This window comes from Podarcis pityusensis (assembly GCF_964106645.2).
Source record: "Podarcis pityusensis genome assembly, chromosome: 3".
NCBI lineage: Eukaryota > Metazoa > Chordata > Lepidosauria > Squamata > Lacertidae > Podarcis > Podarcis pityusensis.
Genome location: NC_138026.1, coordinates 99,693,367 through 99,714,136, shown reverse-complemented (window position 1 = coordinate 99,714,136; position 20,770 = coordinate 99,693,367). Strand labels below are relative to the sequence as shown.

At 45.3% G+C, this 20,770-nt stretch overlaps 1 protein-coding gene across 1 annotated transcript in view; it reads right to left on the bottom strand.

The window, feature by feature from the left end:
• Nucleotides 1–229: 229 nt before the first annotated feature.
• Nucleotides 230–20,770, bottom strand: part of PKDCC (protein kinase domain containing, cytoplasmic) — a 41,891-nt gene continuing 21,350 nt past the window's right edge. The window contains exons 3-7 of the mRNA XM_081000542.1: nucleotides 20,361–20,632; nucleotides 17,582–17,661; nucleotides 16,238–16,345; nucleotides 3,320–3,493; nucleotides 230–1,863 (exon numbers count right to left, since the gene is read on the bottom strand). Coding sequence (XP_080856668.1) covers nucleotides 1,778–1,863; nucleotides 3,320–3,493; nucleotides 16,238–16,345; nucleotides 17,582–17,661; nucleotides 20,361–20,632 — 720 coding nt within the window. The 3' untranslated portion in view covers nucleotides 230–1,777. The remainder of the gene's footprint in view (nucleotides 1,864–3,319; nucleotides 3,494–16,237; nucleotides 16,346–17,581; nucleotides 17,662–20,360; nucleotides 20,633–20,770) is intronic.

Sequence of the window (20,770 nt, the reverse complement as noted above, 5' to 3'; positions counted from 1 at the left end):
GGCTTAGGGGATTAGCTGCTAAAAGGCTATTAAAGGCTATTAAAGGCTTAGCAGATTAGATAAAGGGGGGGGGAAGCGAAAAAAAAATCTCTAGACTCGCAAGACATTTTCGTCTTGCGAAGCAAGCCCATAGGGAAATTCGTCCTGCGAAGCAACTCAAAAACGGAAAACCCTTTCGTCTAGCGGGTTTTCCGTCTTGCGAGGCATTCGTCTTGCGGGGCACCACTGTATTTCAGCCTGACTATCCAAGCCTTTTAAATTCACCCAACACAAACGATCTGCGTTAGCCCAATGTAATGAAATATCACACGAACCTAGATGATACTACTCATTGGTTTTGAGATAAGCAAACAAAACTGGGACAGGCTTTCAAATTAAGACAGCTGCTGATCAGCTTACTGAAAAACCAGTTCCTGGGTTTTGCCTCTTGGTACTCCACTATCCTGTTCTATTGGGATCAAGCCAAGAGTATTGTGCAGGTAAGGACAGGTTTGATTGTCAATGGCTCCCATTAAGTGATATGGGATAATGCAAGCAGGATGCATTTGTCAAAAACTGATTGAGGCAGGGACAATATCTTCCTCCCTTTATACAGCAATAAGGGGTAGGGTTGGCGCCTAACCTCAATGCTGTCTTACACCCTTCTACTTTATCCAAGAGCATGGCTCCCATTCACTTGTATGGGAAAAGTAAATAGCCAGTTAGGACTGAGGCATCATTTGGTGCACTGATAGAGACAGATGCAGTGTGTCCATTTGATTAATTACAGGCACAAGCATTGGGTCTCTGTAGCAAGCGGCTCTCTTTTTCCTCCCTCCATCACAATGATCTTGCTAGTTTATTTTAAACTGGAAAATCGCTATGTTTTTGACTCTGTAGATAATCTGATTGCAACATTTAGTCAACTAACCAATTAGATTTCCGTTCTCTCCTACATAAGAGTGGAGGATTGTTTTCCCTAAAACAATGCCTGCTGCAACATGCACATGTATCATCTTTTTAAAAAGTTGTCCTCTTTTTGAACTATTGCATTTCCCCCCTCTTAGGCAAATAATGCAGATTTATATCCATTTAAGCTGACTTAACGCAAGCTTTTTGTGTGTGGGGAAAAATGTGTGACAACTTTAACAGATGCTATAGCGTTCCATCGCACAAGGACAACCATAATTTTTGGTCTTGCATATTTGGTTCAATGAACAGAAGTACTGATTGTCTCCCAGGAGGTTTCATCATAAGCTTTGGAACTCAATGAGGCTTTTAACAACGCTGCAGTGATTGTACTTGCCTGTATAAATATCTGAACTGGAGGTTCCAAACTCACTGTGAAAATGAACAAGAATTTCCAACCAAAGCCTACGCAAACCCTATACATAGTGAGAAAAGCACACTAAAGGTGGCTGCTCCTTTTTAGCAACCTATAGATAGCCACACAGTGTATCACATTTTGGATTTCATTCTGCTTCTTCCAAGTCACATCTTAAAAATGTCATCCTATTGCACATTCGTCCTGGTCATGTTGGTCTCTTCTTTTTAAGGTTTGATTTCACGCTCTGCAGATTAGAAGGAGTGATATAGTGCAATTCCCCCTCCATCCTCAGTTTCTTTGCGTACAACAGCCGTCTCTACATTGGCGTGCTGACCGCAGTCATATTTTACTAGCTTGCAACTAGGGCTGCAATCCTATGCATGCCGACTGGAGAGTAAGCCTTGCTGAACTTCATAGGAGATACTTCTGGGTAAATTTGCACAGAATTGGACTTGTAGGTCAGGCTAGCTTTCAGTTGATCACTTTCACATAGGTCGTCTTCTCATGATCAGATGCAATGGAAGTGGAGCCCATCTTGAAGTAGACCAGCTGACGACCTAGGCAGAAAACAAAGAAGAACGGTGATTAAAAAAACACAAAAACACTGGAGCTTTTTCAGATTAGGAAGTGATGGGAGTCAAGGAGGCTGCAGAGAACATGTTCATCACCCATGGCCATTTTGAAACAGTAAGATGAGCTCAAAACTCTGCACCCACTGGAATTCTGAAGTGCCCTGAGAATGAGGCAGAAAAATGGAGGCACATTTTGCAGAGGGTGAAAACTTACAAAGAACTGGATGAGAGATTTCAGAACAGCATTCCAAATAATACTAAATGCTGAAATTTCAGGTTTCATGTTCAAATGGGAATAAATATCACGCTATGCAGGTTTCCAGCACTGTGCATAATTTAGGGTGCAATCCTGAAAACCTCTTACTTAGAGATAAGCACCATCGAGTTCAATGATAGTTACTTCCAAGTAGCAATGCATACGAGCTCCCTGTAAACCTCAACAGTGCAAACCTGCATGTTTTTAATTGGGTTTAACTCTTTGAAAGTTCCTCTCCTAGGTAGGAAAGAGGGTTTTTTTAATGTTAATATTAAATAAGTAAGACTGCCAGAAACATGCATGACCTCTAACGTATATCCCCACAAAGATCCCAGAGTTCATTTGAGGCTTCCCTTTGAGTAAAGTAGCATTTGTTCGCATCTGCCAATGTCTAGATGGGAGGGCAGAAGGCTCTGCTTGTCAAAGGAAGATCCTGCTCACATTTCATCCAGCTGGAAGCGGTCATCCAGCACACACACTAATCTCTATGGCACTCGTGACGACCGATAAAGGCAAGGTGCTGGAATGCATTTTGCAGGATTGCTTCTGCAGCTGCTCGGCTGTTTTCTACCTTCTGCCTAAACTTAATACAATTTCTACCCGCCTCTCAAGTGCTTCCATCAGCAACATAATGTTGTGCTCTGGACACTGCCAAGAGAGATTTTGTTATGCTCAACAGCTATATGGAACTCCGGGGAACCGAAATGTGATCGAAAGCCTGGAACATAGGTGGCCGTGCAAATGGGCCCCCATGAAGACAGCTAGAAACATTCCATAAACTTTTGGAATACTGAAGAGTTCAGGGAAAATAAAAAGTTGCTCAGTGAAACTGGCACCCTCTAGGTCAGGGGTCCCTGCACTGTGCTGGTTTAGCGCAGCGCAGGGGGGACTCACTGAGCGGGCAGCTCAGGGGCCCATGAGCCGCACGTTGCCGACCCCTGCTCTAGGTAGAAGAGACCCACCCCTCTTGCTTTCACCATTTTTCAATGGAAAATAAAAGAGGGAAAGGCACTCTCCATGCAGCAGTGTTAGAGGCTGCTGTGACATCAGCAGCAAACAGATCAATCGCTTTCCTCTTATTTTGCATGTTTGAGCTCTGAAAGGAGAACAGGGCCAATCCTATTCCTTAGTGGCCATCTTGCTAGGAGGGAATGATAGTAACTCCAGTCCGCCGGCATTTGTTACCTGTCCACGTTGTCTGATTGGTGAGCACAAAAGCTTTACACTGGGAATGACTCTCGCAAACCTCCATGGCCTCACTAACGTCAAACACGGATAGGAGACATTCCTTGTGATGGTAGGAGGGCCAGCACCTGTAATTCTCATTGACGATAGTGGCTTCAGGCACCTTTCTGTAATCTGTAGGGGAAAGAAATGCAAATATTCCACACGTGCTATTTTTAAGGAAAGTGGGTCCTCTCCAACATAGTCTTAGAAATTGTTACTGGCCCTCTTCTCCGTTTCTGAAATATATTGCTGGTGTGTGTGTGTGTGTTAATCACACACAAAATATCTGCCAAAAGGAATATTTTGCTATGCTCGTTTTGGTGGAGAAGAAAAAAGAAAAAAGTTTGCCAAGAAACTCCATCTGCCCCTAAAATTCTATCCCTCGTCTCCTTCCTGCGTACCGCAAGCCTTTCATTTCGTCGAGCTCTTTATGGAGAGAATGTTCTACTGAGCAAACAACATCCACTTGAATGAACAGGCGACTCAGCCATCATTTGCTCTGAACAGGGGGCTGAATTGTCAGGGCAAGACCTGATCAGGCGCCTCGGCCCTCCTTCTGAGTCAGGAGAGCGTGGCTGTTTTTCTCTGCTTTTGTGAAGAAAAGACAGGTTTTTAATTAAGCAAACTTTTTTATTTCTTCCTAGGAGCAATACAAAAGGGCAGTTTGCTTGATGGGGCCCCCGAGATAAAGGCATGGGGCGGGTTGGGGGGGGAGGAATGACATGGGGTTGTTCAGGACTTGCCCAGCACTGCGGCATTGCCTGTGGATTAGCTGCCCCAATTGGCTGCCGTTCAGTCTCCCTTCTCTGAGCGCCTTTCTCTGTCTTGTTCCCTGTTCAAGGCTCTAGGCCGTTTCCCAGCTGCCTGCAGTCTCCGGTTTATGAATGCACCAGGCAAATCAAACTAATCATTTATAAACATTTCTACTTAGCCAATGGACTCACAAATCACCCTTCCGTTTTTTTGAAACAAAACAAAACCACGCGCTTCTAATTGTACCCATTAAACAAACTGTAAGCTGAATTTCTAGTTTCACAGCCTCGTGTTTTGTTGGAGTCATTTCAGTTCAAGAAGAGGGGGTTGTTTTGTTTTTTTGCCTGCAGCTATGAAATTTCAGCCTGTTGATATTTTGGAACGGGGCTTTGTTAAGGATGCTTCCAACTCAACAGTCACAGAGTTAACTTTTGGCTGCGATTATACACGGGCTTACCTGAGAGGAGGCCTCACGTCCTGGGGACTGCGCACAATCTAACAGACAACAGATTGGTTTATATGAAAATTGCTCCCCACACCATTAAGCATGCATTCCACACACCATCTCCTTGGAAAGTATGTGAAATATTTAGTAAACACACGTTGGTTTCACACAGCCCTTGGCTTCTCCTCCTCTGACAACGAGGAAGCAAAATGCGAAACCACATTCAGGAAGTAGACTCCTGCATTCTCGACAGAGCTTGGGTTCTGAAACAGAATTAAAATTCTGCACAGACGGATCTTACGGCCTGTATTAGGTTGCAACCCTATACCCATGTATCTGAGAGTAAGCCTCAATGAAAATCAGCAGGACTTACTTCTGAGCAGACCTACTGCAGGCTGTCCACATTAAGGACAGTCACAAACTTTGCATGCCACTTGTGGGAGAGAGACATGAAGCTATGCAGGGTGCGAACAGACACCAGGTACTGCCCACTAAACTTATCATCTGAATCCTAAGGGGTGGGAATTTGCTTTTGAAGCCCCCCGCCCTGGAAAAAAAATTATGGTGGAGAAAGTCAAGAGTCTCATGCTGCCAGCAACCACTTTTAAAAGCAAAATCCAGACAAAAATGGGTACCACAGAGGTTCTCAAAATAACTTGCCTTCTTAATTCTGGACCTAAACCCTGATATTTGACACCTTTCCTGGGTGCTGACCAGAAGGATAAAATCCCAAACCTTGGGATCAACTCCCAAGACCCACAAAACCCAACTAATCTTCTGTATTAGTTGCACTGCAGGGGGTTGGACTAAATGACCCTTGGGTCCCTTCTATATATGCCGGAAAGACGACAAGAGACCCTTACGGGGACTTAGCCAGAATGGCAAGAGCACTGAATCTGCAATTCAGAATGAGAACGATTGGTAACCTGAGTCTGGGGTTAAACTAGAGCACTGACATCTCACTGTTCCTTCCCCCAAGGAGCAGGTGAGATTCCCCAGCCTTCTGGTCCTTTTTAACCAGCTCTGGCTCAAAGACTGAAGAGTGTAAGCTGAGCGCTGTTTTCCAGCTCATCTGACATGCAGCCCCACCTCACTCCTCACCCACTGAAGCTCCAGGTTGCAGCTCAAAGCCAAAAGGAGAAATCTGTCATGCTAAAGCAACTCCTGTTGAACCCCAAGGAGATGCCTTCATAGAATCATAGCACTGTAAGGTCAGAAGGTCAGAAGGGGCCACAAGGACATAGCCGTCAATGTTTCCCTTTTTTTTAAGGGAAATTCCCTTATTCCAAATAGGATTCCTCGCAAGAAAAGGGAAAAGATGACAGCTATGCACAAGGATCATCTAGTTCAACCTGCTGCATCTTTTGGTCTGGCATTCTGGTGTGAGTCAGGCGGGTCACACCAGAGTACTGGACCAAAAAAGGGTCAGAAGCCAGGATTGGCTTCTGTAATTCCTGCTTAAAATGGGGCAGTTGAATGGTATGGCATTGCTGTGGGTTGGACGAGATTACCCCTTGGGGGCTGGGACGCTGTGGGTTAAACCACAGAGCCTAGGACTTGCCGATCAGAAGGTCGGTGGTTCGAATCCCCACCACGGGGTGAGCTCCCATTGCTTGGCCCCTGCTCCTGCCAACCTAGCAGTTCGAAAGCACGTCAAAGTGCAAGTAGATAAATAAGTACCGCTCTGGTGGGAAGGTAAACGGCGTTTCCGTGTGCTGCTCTGGTTCGCCAGAAGCGGCTTAGTCATGCTGGCCACATGACCTGGAAGCTGTACGCCGGCTCCCTCGGCCAATAAAGCGAGATGAGCGCCGCAACCCCAGAGTCGGCCACGACTGGACCAAATGGTCAGGGGTCCCTTTACCTCTACCCCTTGGGGGATGTTCTGACCCTACCATTCTCTGATTCTATACAGTATCTGACCAATTTGTTATTATCAAATAAGCAATGTCTGCATAGCTTGTTCTTTTTGCTGCCATTAATTCTGGCTTTTGCCCTACTGCTCTGCCTGCTCGGAAATGTCATTACCAGAGATAGACTAACGGTCACTCTTCTCCCCCCCCCCCCAGCCCCTGTGAGTTCCGTGGTCTAAATAAAGCTCTTGTAATATTACCTAACGTGTTCTGTTCCTGCGAAAAGGTTCAGGCAAATAAAGTAAATCTTTCCACTCCTGGCAGCTTGCAGAGGTATGCGGCACAGACCCATCTGTCAAATTCCTAGAGCCCGGAAGCCACAGAGGTCTCCAAAGGTCTCCGGGCTCTGGACTAATATAAATACTATGTCATAACATATTTAGTAAATGGCAACGCAGGCTGCACACAAATGTGCAGAGAGGAGGGGGACTAGCTGGGTCCCGAGATGAGTCGAGAAATAATTTCTGGTCTCGTTCTAATGAGAACCACCCAACTCATTCCCACTTCCTGAAAACTATACGTGGACTGAAAAATGCAACCACCCGTTGAAATTCACGCTTCTCCTGAATTTTGCATTGCAGCTCCGCAACCGAAAAGCGAGTCCAGTAATGTGTATATTAGGATTAATGTGCACAAAAATGCTATGATGTTTTTTGTAGACTTCTTTTTTTTTTATAGCAGCAATGCATGTGGAAAATTACAACTGGAAAAATGAGAAATGGGGGGGGGGGTGAGGACTGAATCTGACAGATTCATCCATCCCTACCGAGATGAGGAAGTTGCTGAACAGGAGGGGAAAGGTAGAAAGCTGCCATCTGAGAAAGAGAAAGGTTTGAGAAGCACCACAGGAGGACAACTGGAAGGGGGCCCTCTATGAGGACACAGGGCCTCTGTTTGGAGCAGTTTTTGGCAGATTCTCAAGACTGGCACGGAACTTGGAATAGCCACTGATTTTCAACAGTTGTTATTTTTCTTCCGTCTGCATGCTAGTTTAAAAGCAAGGCCAGTGGGGGAACGGAATGTGGTCTCGTCCTCCAGGAAGGAGACAGTGCCCCACACAGAGCGAGATGAGTATCAGCTGACCTTGTGAACACAGAGAACATCACCCGTAAACTGGAAGAGGCAAATGCTGTCAATGTCCAAAAACTATTTCCAGCAGGAGTGAGGAAGCTCAAATGTGGCCCTCAAGATCTTTCTATCTGGCCCTCAGGACTCTCATAGGCCATGGCCTTTCTCTGCAGGCTGCACCCCACACTGGTCCTGCTCTGCATGTTCTTTGGCTGCTTTGACCTGGCTGAAGGGTGCCTTAAACTTATGAGGTCTGTCTTTCAACTCTGATAATGCCCATTGCTAGCCTCGATGGAGGATGGCTGGGATTTAGTTCATTGCACAAAGGTAAAAAAGTCCCATCTATTGTTCTGACACCTTTTGCCTCTGGCCAGGATGCAATATGGCTCCACGGCTGGAAGAGGTTCTCCAACCCTATAGTCACACAGGAAGTTGTCTCACACCAAACCAGACCATTGGTTCCAGGGGATGATCTGAAGTCCTATGAGGCCACCACTTTTCTGAAGCTAAACAGGGCTAGGTCTGAACTGATTCAGAACCATAGGTGCATCACCTTGGGCTCCAGGATAGAAGGAGAGCCCAGATAAATGAAATGAAATATGTAAAATAGATCAGTATTATCTACAAGGAGTCGTGGTAGGTCTCCAAGGTTTCAGCCTCAACAGATGCCAGGGGAAATTTTGTACACAAAGCGTGTGCCATCACTGAACTGTGACCCTTCCCCTTTAAATCACTGGTATTCACCAGTGATTTTTTGGACTTTTACCTATATAGTTGTACCTTGGATCTCAAATGCCTCGGCTCCCAAACAAATCGGCTCCCGAACGATCAAAACCTGGAAGTGAGTGTTCCGGTTTTTTAATGATTTTCAGAAGTTGAATGTCTTGCACGGCTTCTGGTTGACTTCAGGATGCTTCTGCAGCCAATCGGAAGCCATGCCTTGGTTTTTGACCAGTTCCGAGAGTCGAACGGACTCCCAGAACGCATTCTGTTTGAGAACCAACTGTACCTATTCGATTCAAAATCCTAAATTTGCAGTTTGAACTGAAGAGCAATTACTAATTTATAAAATTAGCTTTGTGAATAGCAACATCCCTAGTTGCTTAAGGCAAAAAGCAGGTACGTCCAAGGGAGTACGTAACACTCTAGTTTATTAATGAACAAGTTAAAAAGCACAGGTCTCAATAGCAATCCTTAGGGGACTTCACTGTCTATTTCCCTGTTGTGATATGACAGGAACTATCTGCACTTTCTGGAAAACAACTGATGACATTTTTGTTCCAGAACTTTTTCTCAACGGGATGAATGGGTCTCTCGAGCATGGTGCCTATTTTGAATCTTGCACTGTTTTATTCTAAATATATTTGCAGGTTTTTTATTGTACTGTCCATCTTTCCCTGCTCTCTGCTTCCTGTTTCTTAATCAGTTCCTAACAAGACCTCTCCTCTTATTCCACGACTGCTAAGCTGACTCGCGGGACTTTCTCAAAAGCTTTTTGAAAAGCTACTTTCAAATATCGCAGAGGTGACATAAGTCTCCATCACAGTCTCATCCAACGAAATCAAGCTTGGTAGCACTGCTCTGGAACATCCTGTCCCTCACTGAAGTGGGGAACCACAACAGCCTTAAGAATCTGTGAGGTACCTGCTCATTGTTGCTTCAGCAACTTCCTAAGGTGGGCCTCCATCATTCCCCACTAAAATGATGTGCCAAAGCCCACCCACTGAGTTCATGGCTGAACGAAGGTCTGAAGTCAGGTTAAAGTCCAGTACTCTGTCAAATGGACCACACCGGCTGACAATTGGCAGAACACCCGGTGGAGGAAAAGAATGCAACATTATTTGTCCTCTGTTTTGCTTTGCTTTGCCTTGCCAGAGAGGAACGGAAGAAGCGAGTGGAGAGCAGGCCAACCAATGGAAGAAACACACACACACACCCAAAACGCACTATGCAGGCTGGAAGACAAGGCCCAGGGGATCCATAAACCCGTCAGCACGTGCTAGAAGCCTTGACGCACAGCACAGATGGATGCAAACTATTAGACAAAGAGAAAGAGATGCTGGCTGTAATGGCTTCTTAAGAATTAGGCCCATTTGAAACAAGAGCTTTATGACGAACTCATAAATATCACTAGAAACCTATGGCAAGTGTGCCTCTCAGGCCTTGGAGGACTATACTATAGTCGCATGGGTATTTAAAGTATACAGAAAAATTGAACGGGGATCCTTTGTGGGGGGATTGTACATGCAATTAAAGGAGATAAGTAGGTTCAGACTGGACCACCAAAGGACTAAATTGGGCCGCTCTTCACAATCCACACTTCCTGCTCCGACCTGGCTGTTGCCATAGCGACAGGTGCCATGGCACATGGACTCTGGGCGGTGGAATATGTGGTCTTCCTGTCTGTGGTTTCATCTAAATCCAGCAATGTGAGTGGGCATTTGGGGAGGGGGTGTGTATAAACTCTACTACAGGAGTTACAAACCTTCCAAGTGTCCCTATTTTCCCACGTACGGTCTGGGAATCAGTGTGTTTTTACATGAGTAGAATGTGTCCTTTTATTTAAAATGCATCTCTGGGTTATTTGTGGGGCATAGGAATTTGTTCTTTTTTTCTTTTTCAAAATATAGTCCAACACCCCACAAGGTCTGAGGCACAGTGGACGGTCCCCTGCTGAAAAAGTTTGCTGACCCCTGGTTTGCTCTCCTCCAAGGAGACCCACCTGGCTTCACCCTTGTCAGCATTCTGGCACCAGTAAAAAATTATTTTCTTTTCACAGGCCTTTGGGCAAGACCAATGATTTGGTATTGCATTGTTAAATCTGTTTTAAATATGTTTAGTGATTTCAACATTATATTTTTACTTAGTTCTAAATTGCTTCAGGACTTTATTAGTGGGAAGCAATACATAAATTTAATAAACCTAAACCATATTTTCTTCTTCTACTACTACTATTATTTCACCCCCCCCCCAAAAAAACTCCTGGTAATAGGATGCCATTTGGTGACACAGGCCTTATTTCTATTCAATGTACTCAGAACTAAATTTAGGAATTCCACCACAATCACCCCACTTAGAAAGGTTTGGTTCAAGCCAGGATTGTTTTGTCTCGCCCAAACTTGAAACCTGCTTAAATGGTGTCCATGGAATTTGAAGGCTCCTTGTAGCAACTCACATCATAAAAAGGTCAAAGTTCTGCTCAATTTCCAGACTAATGGCGTTAAAAACCTATAAATAACCTGCCTAATACTATAACAGTGGCAATAAATTCACACATTCAGCTACACACACACACACACACACACACACACAGAGTGTGTGTGTTTGGCATGGCATGGGTTAAAGCTACCACTGTAATGTCACATTATAGAGATTACAATGTACTCATCATCCTAATCCCAAACTCTTATTTCTGCTTAAAACTATTATTGTAAAGTTCACAAGACAGTCAATGAAGTGAGGGTACTCCCGCAGTGCCAAAATCTGCCCTCCAATTTCTCAACAGTTTCCATTTTCCTAGCTAGCAGACCCTCCTAGTGTCCCTATTTTCCAGGGACGGTCCCGGATTTACAGAAGTTGTCCTGGATTTTGATTTGATCCCGGAATGTCCCGCTTTTCCTTAGGGTGTCCCTATTTTCATCAGAGAAATTTTAGAGGGTATGGAGTTATGGGACCCCCGAGACAAGGAGACAAGTAACTATACAACCTTTAGAAGACATCTGAAGACAGCCCTGTATAGGGAAGTTTTTTTCAATGTTTAATGTTTTATTATGTTTTTAAATAGGCTTGAAGCCACCCAGAGTGGCTGGGGCAACCCAGTCAGATGTATAAATAATAAAAAAATTATTGTGTTGTTAAATAGGACTCCCTATTTCCATCGGAGAAATGTTGGAGGGTGTGAGCTAGTTCTCAGGACAAATTAAGAGTTTTGAACTTATTGGTGGGGGTGGGGATAGCAGCAGTGAGATACCTGAAGGTGCGTCTCCACCCCCATCTTTCTGCCCAGATGCTGAGGTCCAGCGCCGAGGGCCTTCTGGTGGTTCCCTCACTGTGAGAAGCAAAGCTGCAGGGAACCAGGCAGAGGGCCTTCTCGGTAGTGGCACCTGCCCTGTGGAACTAACTGACATTTAGAAGACATCTGAAGGCAGTTTTGTTCAGGGAAGTTTTTAATGTCTGACATTTTAACGTATTTTTAATCTTTGTTGGAAGCTGCCCAGAGTGGCTGGGGAAACCCAGCCAGATGGGCAGGGTACAAATAAAAAATTGTTGTTGTTGTTGTTGCTGCTGCTGCTGCTGTTATATTTTTCTTCTTCCACCATTGGTTCCAGCCACATCCTCCACTGTCATGTGGCCTCCAACAGATTAGTCTCAAGAGACTGAGGGCCCCCCCAGTAGAAAAAACAGTTCCCCCCCACACACACACCTGGAGGCAGAGACACCTTTCTCATCATCTGCTTTTAACTGGTATTGCTGGGGGCTGGACTTAGTGCCTTTTGCAAGCCCTGCTGCACTCCATCACGGTGCAACAGTCTCTCTCCCTTCTTACTGGTAAACCAAAAGCCACCTTGGCTCTCTGCACTCAGACAGGCATGCCAGCCTCTCCCCAGACTCGGTCGCAAGCATACGCTCTGGGACGTCAATTTAATATAAATTAGGGAAAACAGGTTGCGGTTTTGTCCTTTTAGCCTGCTCGAGTCACCCTCCACCTGAATTTAATCAGTCCTAATGGCCATTTATTTCAGCCGCAGCAGCCCAATTGGGTGTGTGTGCGTGTATGTGTGTTTTACTACCAACTGTAGCTACCAGTTGGAAAGCTGCCCAGTCTCCTTTTCTATTTATCACCTGCCAATATGCCCTGGTCCAGGGACACAGCTGCAGCAACGGGTAGCCTTGACAAAGAAATCGCTTTACTCTCCCTGCCGCCACCCATCTGTTGTAATGGCAAATTAAATACCAAAGGCAGGGTCCAAAGAGAGAAGTGGAAGTGATTAGAACTTATTTGCAAAATGGCACAGCATTATAGCTAGGGGAGCTGCTGAGGCGGTGCCAAAATGGAGGGCAAGGATTTGCATAAAAGTTACATATGCTAACCGATAGGCCTAAATACAAATTCATAAATCATGTAACTAGAAATACAATGCATCTCAGCATAATGGAAAGGATTGTGACCAGGTGGCCTGCTCAGTTTGCTGGCAAGGCGTGGATGGGCAACTTCAAGGTCCTCCCAGCTCTCCTTTCTTACGATTTCCATCTTCAAGGTGGACTTGCACCAAACAGCCCTTCAAACAGTGGCTGCCTCAAAACAGAGGACTGCCCTCTTTCTGTGAACCAGGACACGCGGCCATCCTATTTACAGCTCCTAGCTTCCTCTGGAGCAGCAGTTCTCAACCTGTGGGTCCCCAGATGTTGTTGGACTATAACTCCCATCATCCCTAGCTAGCAAGGCCAGAGCTCAGGGATGATGGGAGTTGTAGTCCAACAACATCTGGGGACCCACAGGTTGAGAACCGCTGCTCTGGAGTAAAGAGTGAAAAGACATTAAAAACAGCATCTGTAGCAGTGAGAGCGTTACAGAGGGAAGAGGTAATCGACGAAAACCTCTCTCCTCCTTTTCCATTACAGGATGCCACTATGACAGTCATTTTCAACCAGTGTCCTGTGGCACCCTGGGGTGCCTTGAATTCTGGTCAGGGGTGCTGCAGGAAACACTGGCCTCTGTGCCTCTTTCCCCTTCCCTTCATCCTCTGATGTCCTCTTGTACTTCTGCCTGCCAAAGGCTTGCACAGCTGTTTATTGCAGCAGCCCTGGCTATAAGGAAAGCACCTCTCTTGGGCGGGGGCAGCTTAGAGATCAGGGATGGCAGCAGCAGCTGACCGGAGGACTCCCAAGGAGAAAGAAGAGAAGAGGAGGCGGCTGAGAGAACACTCCCCAAGGGAGGGTGTTCGAAAAGGGGCAAGGGGCTGCCAGCTCTGCAGGCAAGGGGTGACACAACTGGGCTCCTGAGCCCCACAGGGGTGCCACAGAAAGAATGCAGTTGATCAAGGGAGATGTGGACTCAAAAAGATTAAAAACCTCTGCTCTCTGAGATCCAAAGAACATGAGCCTGCTGGATAGTCCCTCATCCTGTTCTCACAGTGACCACCCAGTTGGCTATGAGAATCCTGCAAGCAGGACCAGGATGCAACGTCAGTCACAAACAGAAAAGTTTCGCCCATGCTTGGAAGTACGTCTTCAGATACTGCCCATTAATATCAGGGAGATGAATTTTCCAAATGGAAGCAGTATTGGCATAGCCATTTTCTAGATAAATATACATAAAAGCTACTCAGAAGCCTTTTTACTCCTGTTGATACTGTCAAGAGATAATATGGGAATAAGCAAATTAAAGAACTGGAACCCTTGTTTCTAAAATTTGGAATATTTGTTTCTAGTTGTTGTGCCACCTATAAATATATTCAAAGGCAGGTGGTTTATATTTTGATCCATTAGCCCTCCCTGTTTACAGTCTTTTTTGTTTTGTTTTGTTTCAGGGTTTATTGCAACCTGTATTTAAAAAACACCTGTAGAAGTATTCTTGAATTCAGCATCATTTTAAATACTCCAGCATCCAGATAACAAACTTCAATAATGGGGTGATTTACGATTAGGGAAAACACACATGACTATTAAATTCTCCCCCCCCCCGCAACACGCACACACGCATGCTTTGTTTCTGTATCACTAAAGCGAAGTCCAAAGTAGAATATAATTTACGGCACTATAAAAAGTTTTACAACCAAAGCACAGTGAAAGCTTAAGACCCAAGTCCTTCTGTAACATGACCAAGATTTATCTTGTTAACGTTTATTTATGGGAAAGCTCAGATTGACAAGAACTTTCATGAAGTTGCTTTTCCACTGACACTTTCCCTTACTAACTGGGCATGGGAAAAGGCTTTGGGAAACAGTTCGGGCTCAATCGCGAGGCTATTCTAAACATTTTTACCTATACATTGATAAAGAACCTTCAGTCCAGCAGCAGCAGAGGGCATTCGAGCGTTGAACAGGAAAGGCAGATTTGCTGCTGCCACTGAAATAGATGGGATAGCCTGCATGATACCACGCAGGATTCTGGACCAGGGATGAAATGTGCAGATAATTAAAAACTATTGTGATTTAAAGCCCAGCCTCTTCTGGCAGTTTAGGGAGAACTATCGTAATGGTTTCTAAACAAAATGGATCTCAGCCGATGCCAAAACAGAGGTAGTTGGATGCTAAGAAGTTGCTGTTACATGAGTTTCCGAGGAATAAAAACTAAGTCTGAATAGATGTTACTCCAGCTGAATGTCAGCGTAGCTTTGCTCCATCTTAGCAGGCCAACGCACTGTTTCTGTTAGGGTGAACCTTGTACTATTCTAATGATGCTGTTAAAACTGGATTCAGCAGACACCCCAGAATAATTCCCAGCATCCTGGCACTCTCCCAACAAAGGATGGATTGTGCAGCTGAAATGCAATTGGGCTGTGTTGACACTGTCACTCAGCAAAGTGCGTGATGGAAAACGGCAAAATATGAAAAGTTAAAGGAGCACCTGTACCAACCTTTCCTGCCAGTTTCTTACTAAGATGTTGACCCTGGAGCTGTCCACACTGACAAGCCTCATCTCCTCCATAAGTAATTATGGAACCAAATGGAAACCCAGTCAAGAGCTCTGGACTTTTGCTTTCAGCCTAAGGGGTGGTTTCAACCCAACAAAGAGGAATGGAACTACTCCCACAACAGTCCCCTCACTAAAATTTCTACTTTGCTCATCCCTCTTGTCTTTAGCCATACACAAAACCTACCCATAGGGTGGTTGGGAGGTCATCTGACTACCTGGATGCTACTTGATAATACTTCTATAGTTCTGCTGCCCATATGATAGCACCATACAGCCAAGAGACCTCAAGCCGGGATAAAAAGACACAGACAGATTGATGCTCAGTGACCATTAGGAGTCTGTGACCCCAAATCCAATGACACCTTTACCAACCCCACCCCTGAGCTGTCAGTGAGCTACCAGAAGGTGTGCTGGAAGAAGCAAGGATCACCAGTGTTGAAGCAATGATTCTTCAACATCAACTTCGTTGGAATGGCCATGTTGTTTGGATGCCTGATTATTGTCTTCCAAAGCAACTACTCTGTTCCGAACTTAAAAATGGAAAGTGTAATGCTGGTGGTCAACAAAAGAGGTTTAAAGACCGTCTCAAGGCAAATCTAAAAAAATGTGGTATAAACACAGACAACTGGGAAACACTGGCCTGCGAGCGCTCCAGTTGGAGAACAGCCTTTACCAAAGGTGTCATGGACTTTGAAGACATTCACACTCAGGATGAAAGGGAGAAATGAGCGAGGCGGAAGGCATGCTTGGCAAACCCTCACCGTGATCAACTCCTGCCTGGAAACCTATGTCCCCACTGTGAAAGGACATGTGGATCCAGAACTGGTCTCCACAGTCACTTACGAACTCACTGTTAAGACTGTCTTCATGGAAGACAATCTTACTCGGCTACGAGTGATCGCCAAAGAAGAAGACCAAAAGGTGGCACTGCTTTGAATTCTCACCCTCCATCAAGACCCATGTAGGACTGCAACAAAACAACCAGGCCCCTAGCCAGAAAGGCAGCATGCAGCCATCCTGAGTCAAGACTAATTTGCTGCCCCGCAGGGAGTGATACTTTACCTGACCGGGGTGTCCGTGTAGAATTCTGGAGGTACATGCCACTCTTGTATAAATGCAAAACTCTTTCAAGCTGAGCAGCTGTTTCGTCTATTCCCCACTGAAGTTCTCCTATAACAAGGGAAACATCTTAGGGACAGCAAGAAACCTGGTGTACAGCAACAGCTAGGGGAGCTTTAGACAGGCAAGGTGTAGCTTCATTGTGGAGGCTAATAGGGGGCAAAATGACAGAAGTTGGGGCAATAGATGGAACAGCAAGGGAGAACAAACGAAACTATTATTAATCACACTTCTGTCTTTCTCCAAGGAGCAGCAAATGGGGGGCCCTGGCAGACTCTTCCTATGTTCTTAACGTTCACATTCCCCCCCACTGCTGGGGGATGATAGACCTCTCTACAGTCATACCTCGGGTTACAGCCACTTCAGGTTGCATTTTTTCGGGTTACGCACCCGCCGAAACCCGGAAGTACCAGAACAGGTTACTTCCGGGTTTCAGCGGTCGTGCATGCACAGAAGTGCTAAATCGTGCTTTGCGCATGCACAGAAGTGCCAAATCGCAACCCACGCATGCGCAGACGTGCCGCTGCGGGTTGCGAACGCTGCGGGTTGCGAACGTGCATCCCGCACGGATCACGTTCGCAACTCGAGCGTCCACTGTACAGTGGTACCTCTGGTTACGAACTTAATTCATTCTGGAGGTCTGTTCTTAACCTGAAGTACCACTTTAGCTAATGGGGCCTCCCGCCGCCGCACGATTTCGGTTCTCATTCTGAGGTAAAGTTCTTAGCCCGAGGTACTACTTCCAGGTTAGCGGAGTCTGTAACCCGAAGTGTTTGTAACCTGAGGTGTTTGTAACCCGAGGTACCACTGCATTGCCTTCAAATCCTGCACCCGGACTTCTTGAACACAGGAACAGCCCTGATGGATCAGGCCAGTGGCCAACCAGATGCCCATGGCCACAAAGCAGGATCTAAGCGCCACAGTGCTCTCCCCATCCTGTCATTTCCAGCAACTGGTATTCAGAAGCATTAATGCCTCCGACCAAGGAGAGCACAGCCATCATGGTTCATAGCCGCTCATGATGGCCTTATCCTCCACAAAGGCGTCTAATCCTCTTTTAAAGTCATCCAGGTTTGCAGCCATCACTGTGCTTCCTGTAGGAGCAAGATCCATCTTCTCTGTCTCTTCTCTGTCCTGGATCTTCCAGCGCTCAGCTTCATAGGATGCCCATGAATTCTAATGTTCTGACGGAGGAAGAGCATCGGATTGACCACAGTGGGATGCAGGATGCTGGAGAGAAGGGAAGCTTTCAGTTTAATCCAGTGGAGATCATGACACGTTTCTTACCTGTAGCATTGACAATCGCATCGAGCAACGGCCTCAGGGATGAAGGGGCACTGTGCGGCAGAAGATAAGTAAAGAAAAACCTACAAAGAAGTGAAAGTTGTTAGTTTTGCGAGTTTAGTAACCGCAGGACATCATAAATGAATAATAAAATTCCAGTAATTTACAAGTCTCTGAGCTATGCAGGAAATAGAATCATATTCTATAATTAAATATAGAGCTGCGGCTATATTCACACAGCTGCTGGGTGAAGCATAGACAGAGCTGCTTTGGACAAGGCCACCTTGTAACTAACTACCTGTAAATACTTTATTAATGTAGAGATTTGAAGTAAAAAAACACACACACCATGAAGTTGATCTATTTGTAAAGCTGTCTGCCTCTGCTTGGACAAGGCTTTTTATTTATTTAAGGACTGTAAATTCAAAACGTCTTTCACGTGTCCAATCCCAAAAAGCAACCAGCCAGATTGACATCAAACCACTAATATTTTCCAGTGCTTCCCAGCAAAGTATTGGACATATGACACAATTTATGTAAGGTACAGAATTCAGTCGACAGAATTTGGTTTATAATTCCAATTCTCTCTTTTTTAAATGAGCCTATGCATAATTTGCTACACAAAGGCTCTAAAGTCAGGCAATAACTCTATTGTCAAAATGTCACTAAGTTTTTGAGTTGTCCAGAACTTTTCTGGAGGCTTGATGTTAATCAAACTTGTGAGTTGAATAGGAAAAGTTGAGCAAGATTTGTAAGCTGAAAGTCTGGAGCTTATAATAGTCTCAAGATGGGGTGCAGGTAATGTTAAGCAGAATCAACTAGACTCCAAAAGAAGAATGGATACAAAAACTTTTGGAATATACAGAAATGGCAAAACTTACCGGAAAACTAAAATTTTTAAACCACAATGGCATGATTTATCAAGGGATATGAAGTTTGAATTTCTTCTGCCAATCCCATACTACCATTGCAGTCTATCAAGTCTCTTTTCAGAGTTACTTTTAACAAGATGGACAGTATAAACAGACCGATGAGTTATTAGGTCATGGGCAGATTGGTAACATAAATAGGACGTTTCAATGGATGATGCCCTGTCCCTACACCTGTCCTAAAAAGTAAGAAATAACATTTTCTCTGCATGCATAGATCCTGCTGTCAGTCATATAAAAAAGTCGCTCACACCTGGGGGAGAAAATAAAAACACTTGCTGCACATGTGTTAAATGAAGTCATAGGAAAGAATTAATATAAGATTTGTTGGTTTGCAGATAGAATACAGAGCTGGGTTCAAGTTAAAAGTCCTTCCCAGGTCTGATGAGTGGTTTTGTATGAGCCACACTATAAAGAGTTGCTTTATTTTATAAGGTTCCCAGGCAGTCTCCCACCAAAGGGACTGACCAGACCTAGACATGCTTAGCTTCAGTAGATTGCTACATTGCATGACTTCAAACCATGCCTTGAGAACATGAAGACACATGGGGAGTAAACACAGAATCCTGATCACCAAATGAACCATAGAGAGTCAAGGCCAAACTACACTTTGCACTACTCACACAAACACAAAAACAAAATGCTTTTTAAAAAAATATTTTCAAGAAAAATCAGCTGCAGGGCTCATGTCTTGAAAATGTCCCCAATTGCCTGCAAAATGTACTGTTTGTGGCAAATTTCACCTTCAGAAGCAAAAAGCTAATGGGGGATTTTTTTCAGCAAGAATCTGTTGCTGTTTCCTACTTCGAGTTGGGAGTACGTTGCAGTTCAGGGCCCTGCAGCTGATTTTTCTTCAAAACAAACATCTTGAGCGTGTTTTTGGAGAAAGTGTGAGTAATGTAACACTTTAAATTTAGCATTTATTTGGCCTTCAGAGCCAGACTGTGTTTGCTGCGCGTGTTTAAAGACATCCCTTCCAAATGTGGTCCTTCTGGATAATCAAGAAGAAAATAAGTTGTGAGGAAGTTACACCCCCTGTCCTAATTTCATGCAGCCCACCAGACACTGTGGGACTCTCCAGGCCCCTCTTTTTTCAGGGTCTCTTTCTCTTTTGTGTTCTGTGTGAGCAGAGGCACAGAGTTTCATGTGAAATGAGGGAGAACTTGTCACCTGTGCGCGTGACATCACGTGTGTCAGGAGGAGGCCACAAGGCCCACCATTACTGCGACCAGGCCCTCAAGATTTGGAGGGGCTCAGTCTGCACACTTTGGATGGCAGAGCTGTCATCAACCCTATAGAGTTGGTGCCTAGGTGTGTAAGAAAGTAGGTGAGAAAGTGGGGAGACTGAGAAGGGAATATGGCTCCTCCATAGTGAGTCAGATAGTGAGCCCAGGGTGCAACATTACCCTGGAGACGGATGAAGCTGGAATGGACAGGATGGTGGAAGGTGGCACAGAGGGTGAGAGATGAGATAGCACAGAAAAAGAGGGGATGCACTAGGCAGTCCTGCCCACTTTGGGATCTGGTGTTGCTCACTGTCAGCATGCAGGCCCTAAGGCAAGAGTGGGGAACCTTGGTCCTCCAGGTGTTGCTCAGCTATAGCTCCCATCAACCCTAACAGTCAATGGGCAGGGATGATGGGAGTTGTTGTTCAGCAACACCTGGAGGGCCACATAGGGAATGTAGCCTATGGTAGGGTTCCCCACTCCTGAAATAAAACCATCTCTAACATTCAGAAGGGTTCTGGAGGTGGATCCCAACACTCCCAAGGAAATGTGAACCTCAACAGGGGGGAACCAAAGGTTTCCCACTCCTGACAGCCCATAGCCATTCATTTCCAGGTGCTTCGATACCTGTAGGCATTGTAAAGATTCCTCTTCTCATTCATACTTTGGCATTTGCCCTCAAGAGAACAAGGCAGGCTGAAGTTTCTGGCCGGGAACTCCATGAAACAGTCTCTGCTGCTCGTGCAGGAGGCCTCCTCAATGCTGGCGTCATCCAGATCCGTCACCTTGAGCTCTCCGTCCACAATCACAAACTGCCGGGGTCGGAAATCCAAGAGAGTCACGGAGCCAAGGGGAGAGTGGGCCAGATAATGCAGAAGCTGAACTAAGCTGAAGCAGATCTGAAACAACAAGAGCCACGTTGTCACGCCTGGCTTCCCTAACAAGGCCGTCCTAGAAGGATCTGTTTATTGTTGCAGAGCATTAAAAAAAAAAAAAGACAACAGCCCTTTCATCATTAGAAACAGATTGGGTGATTA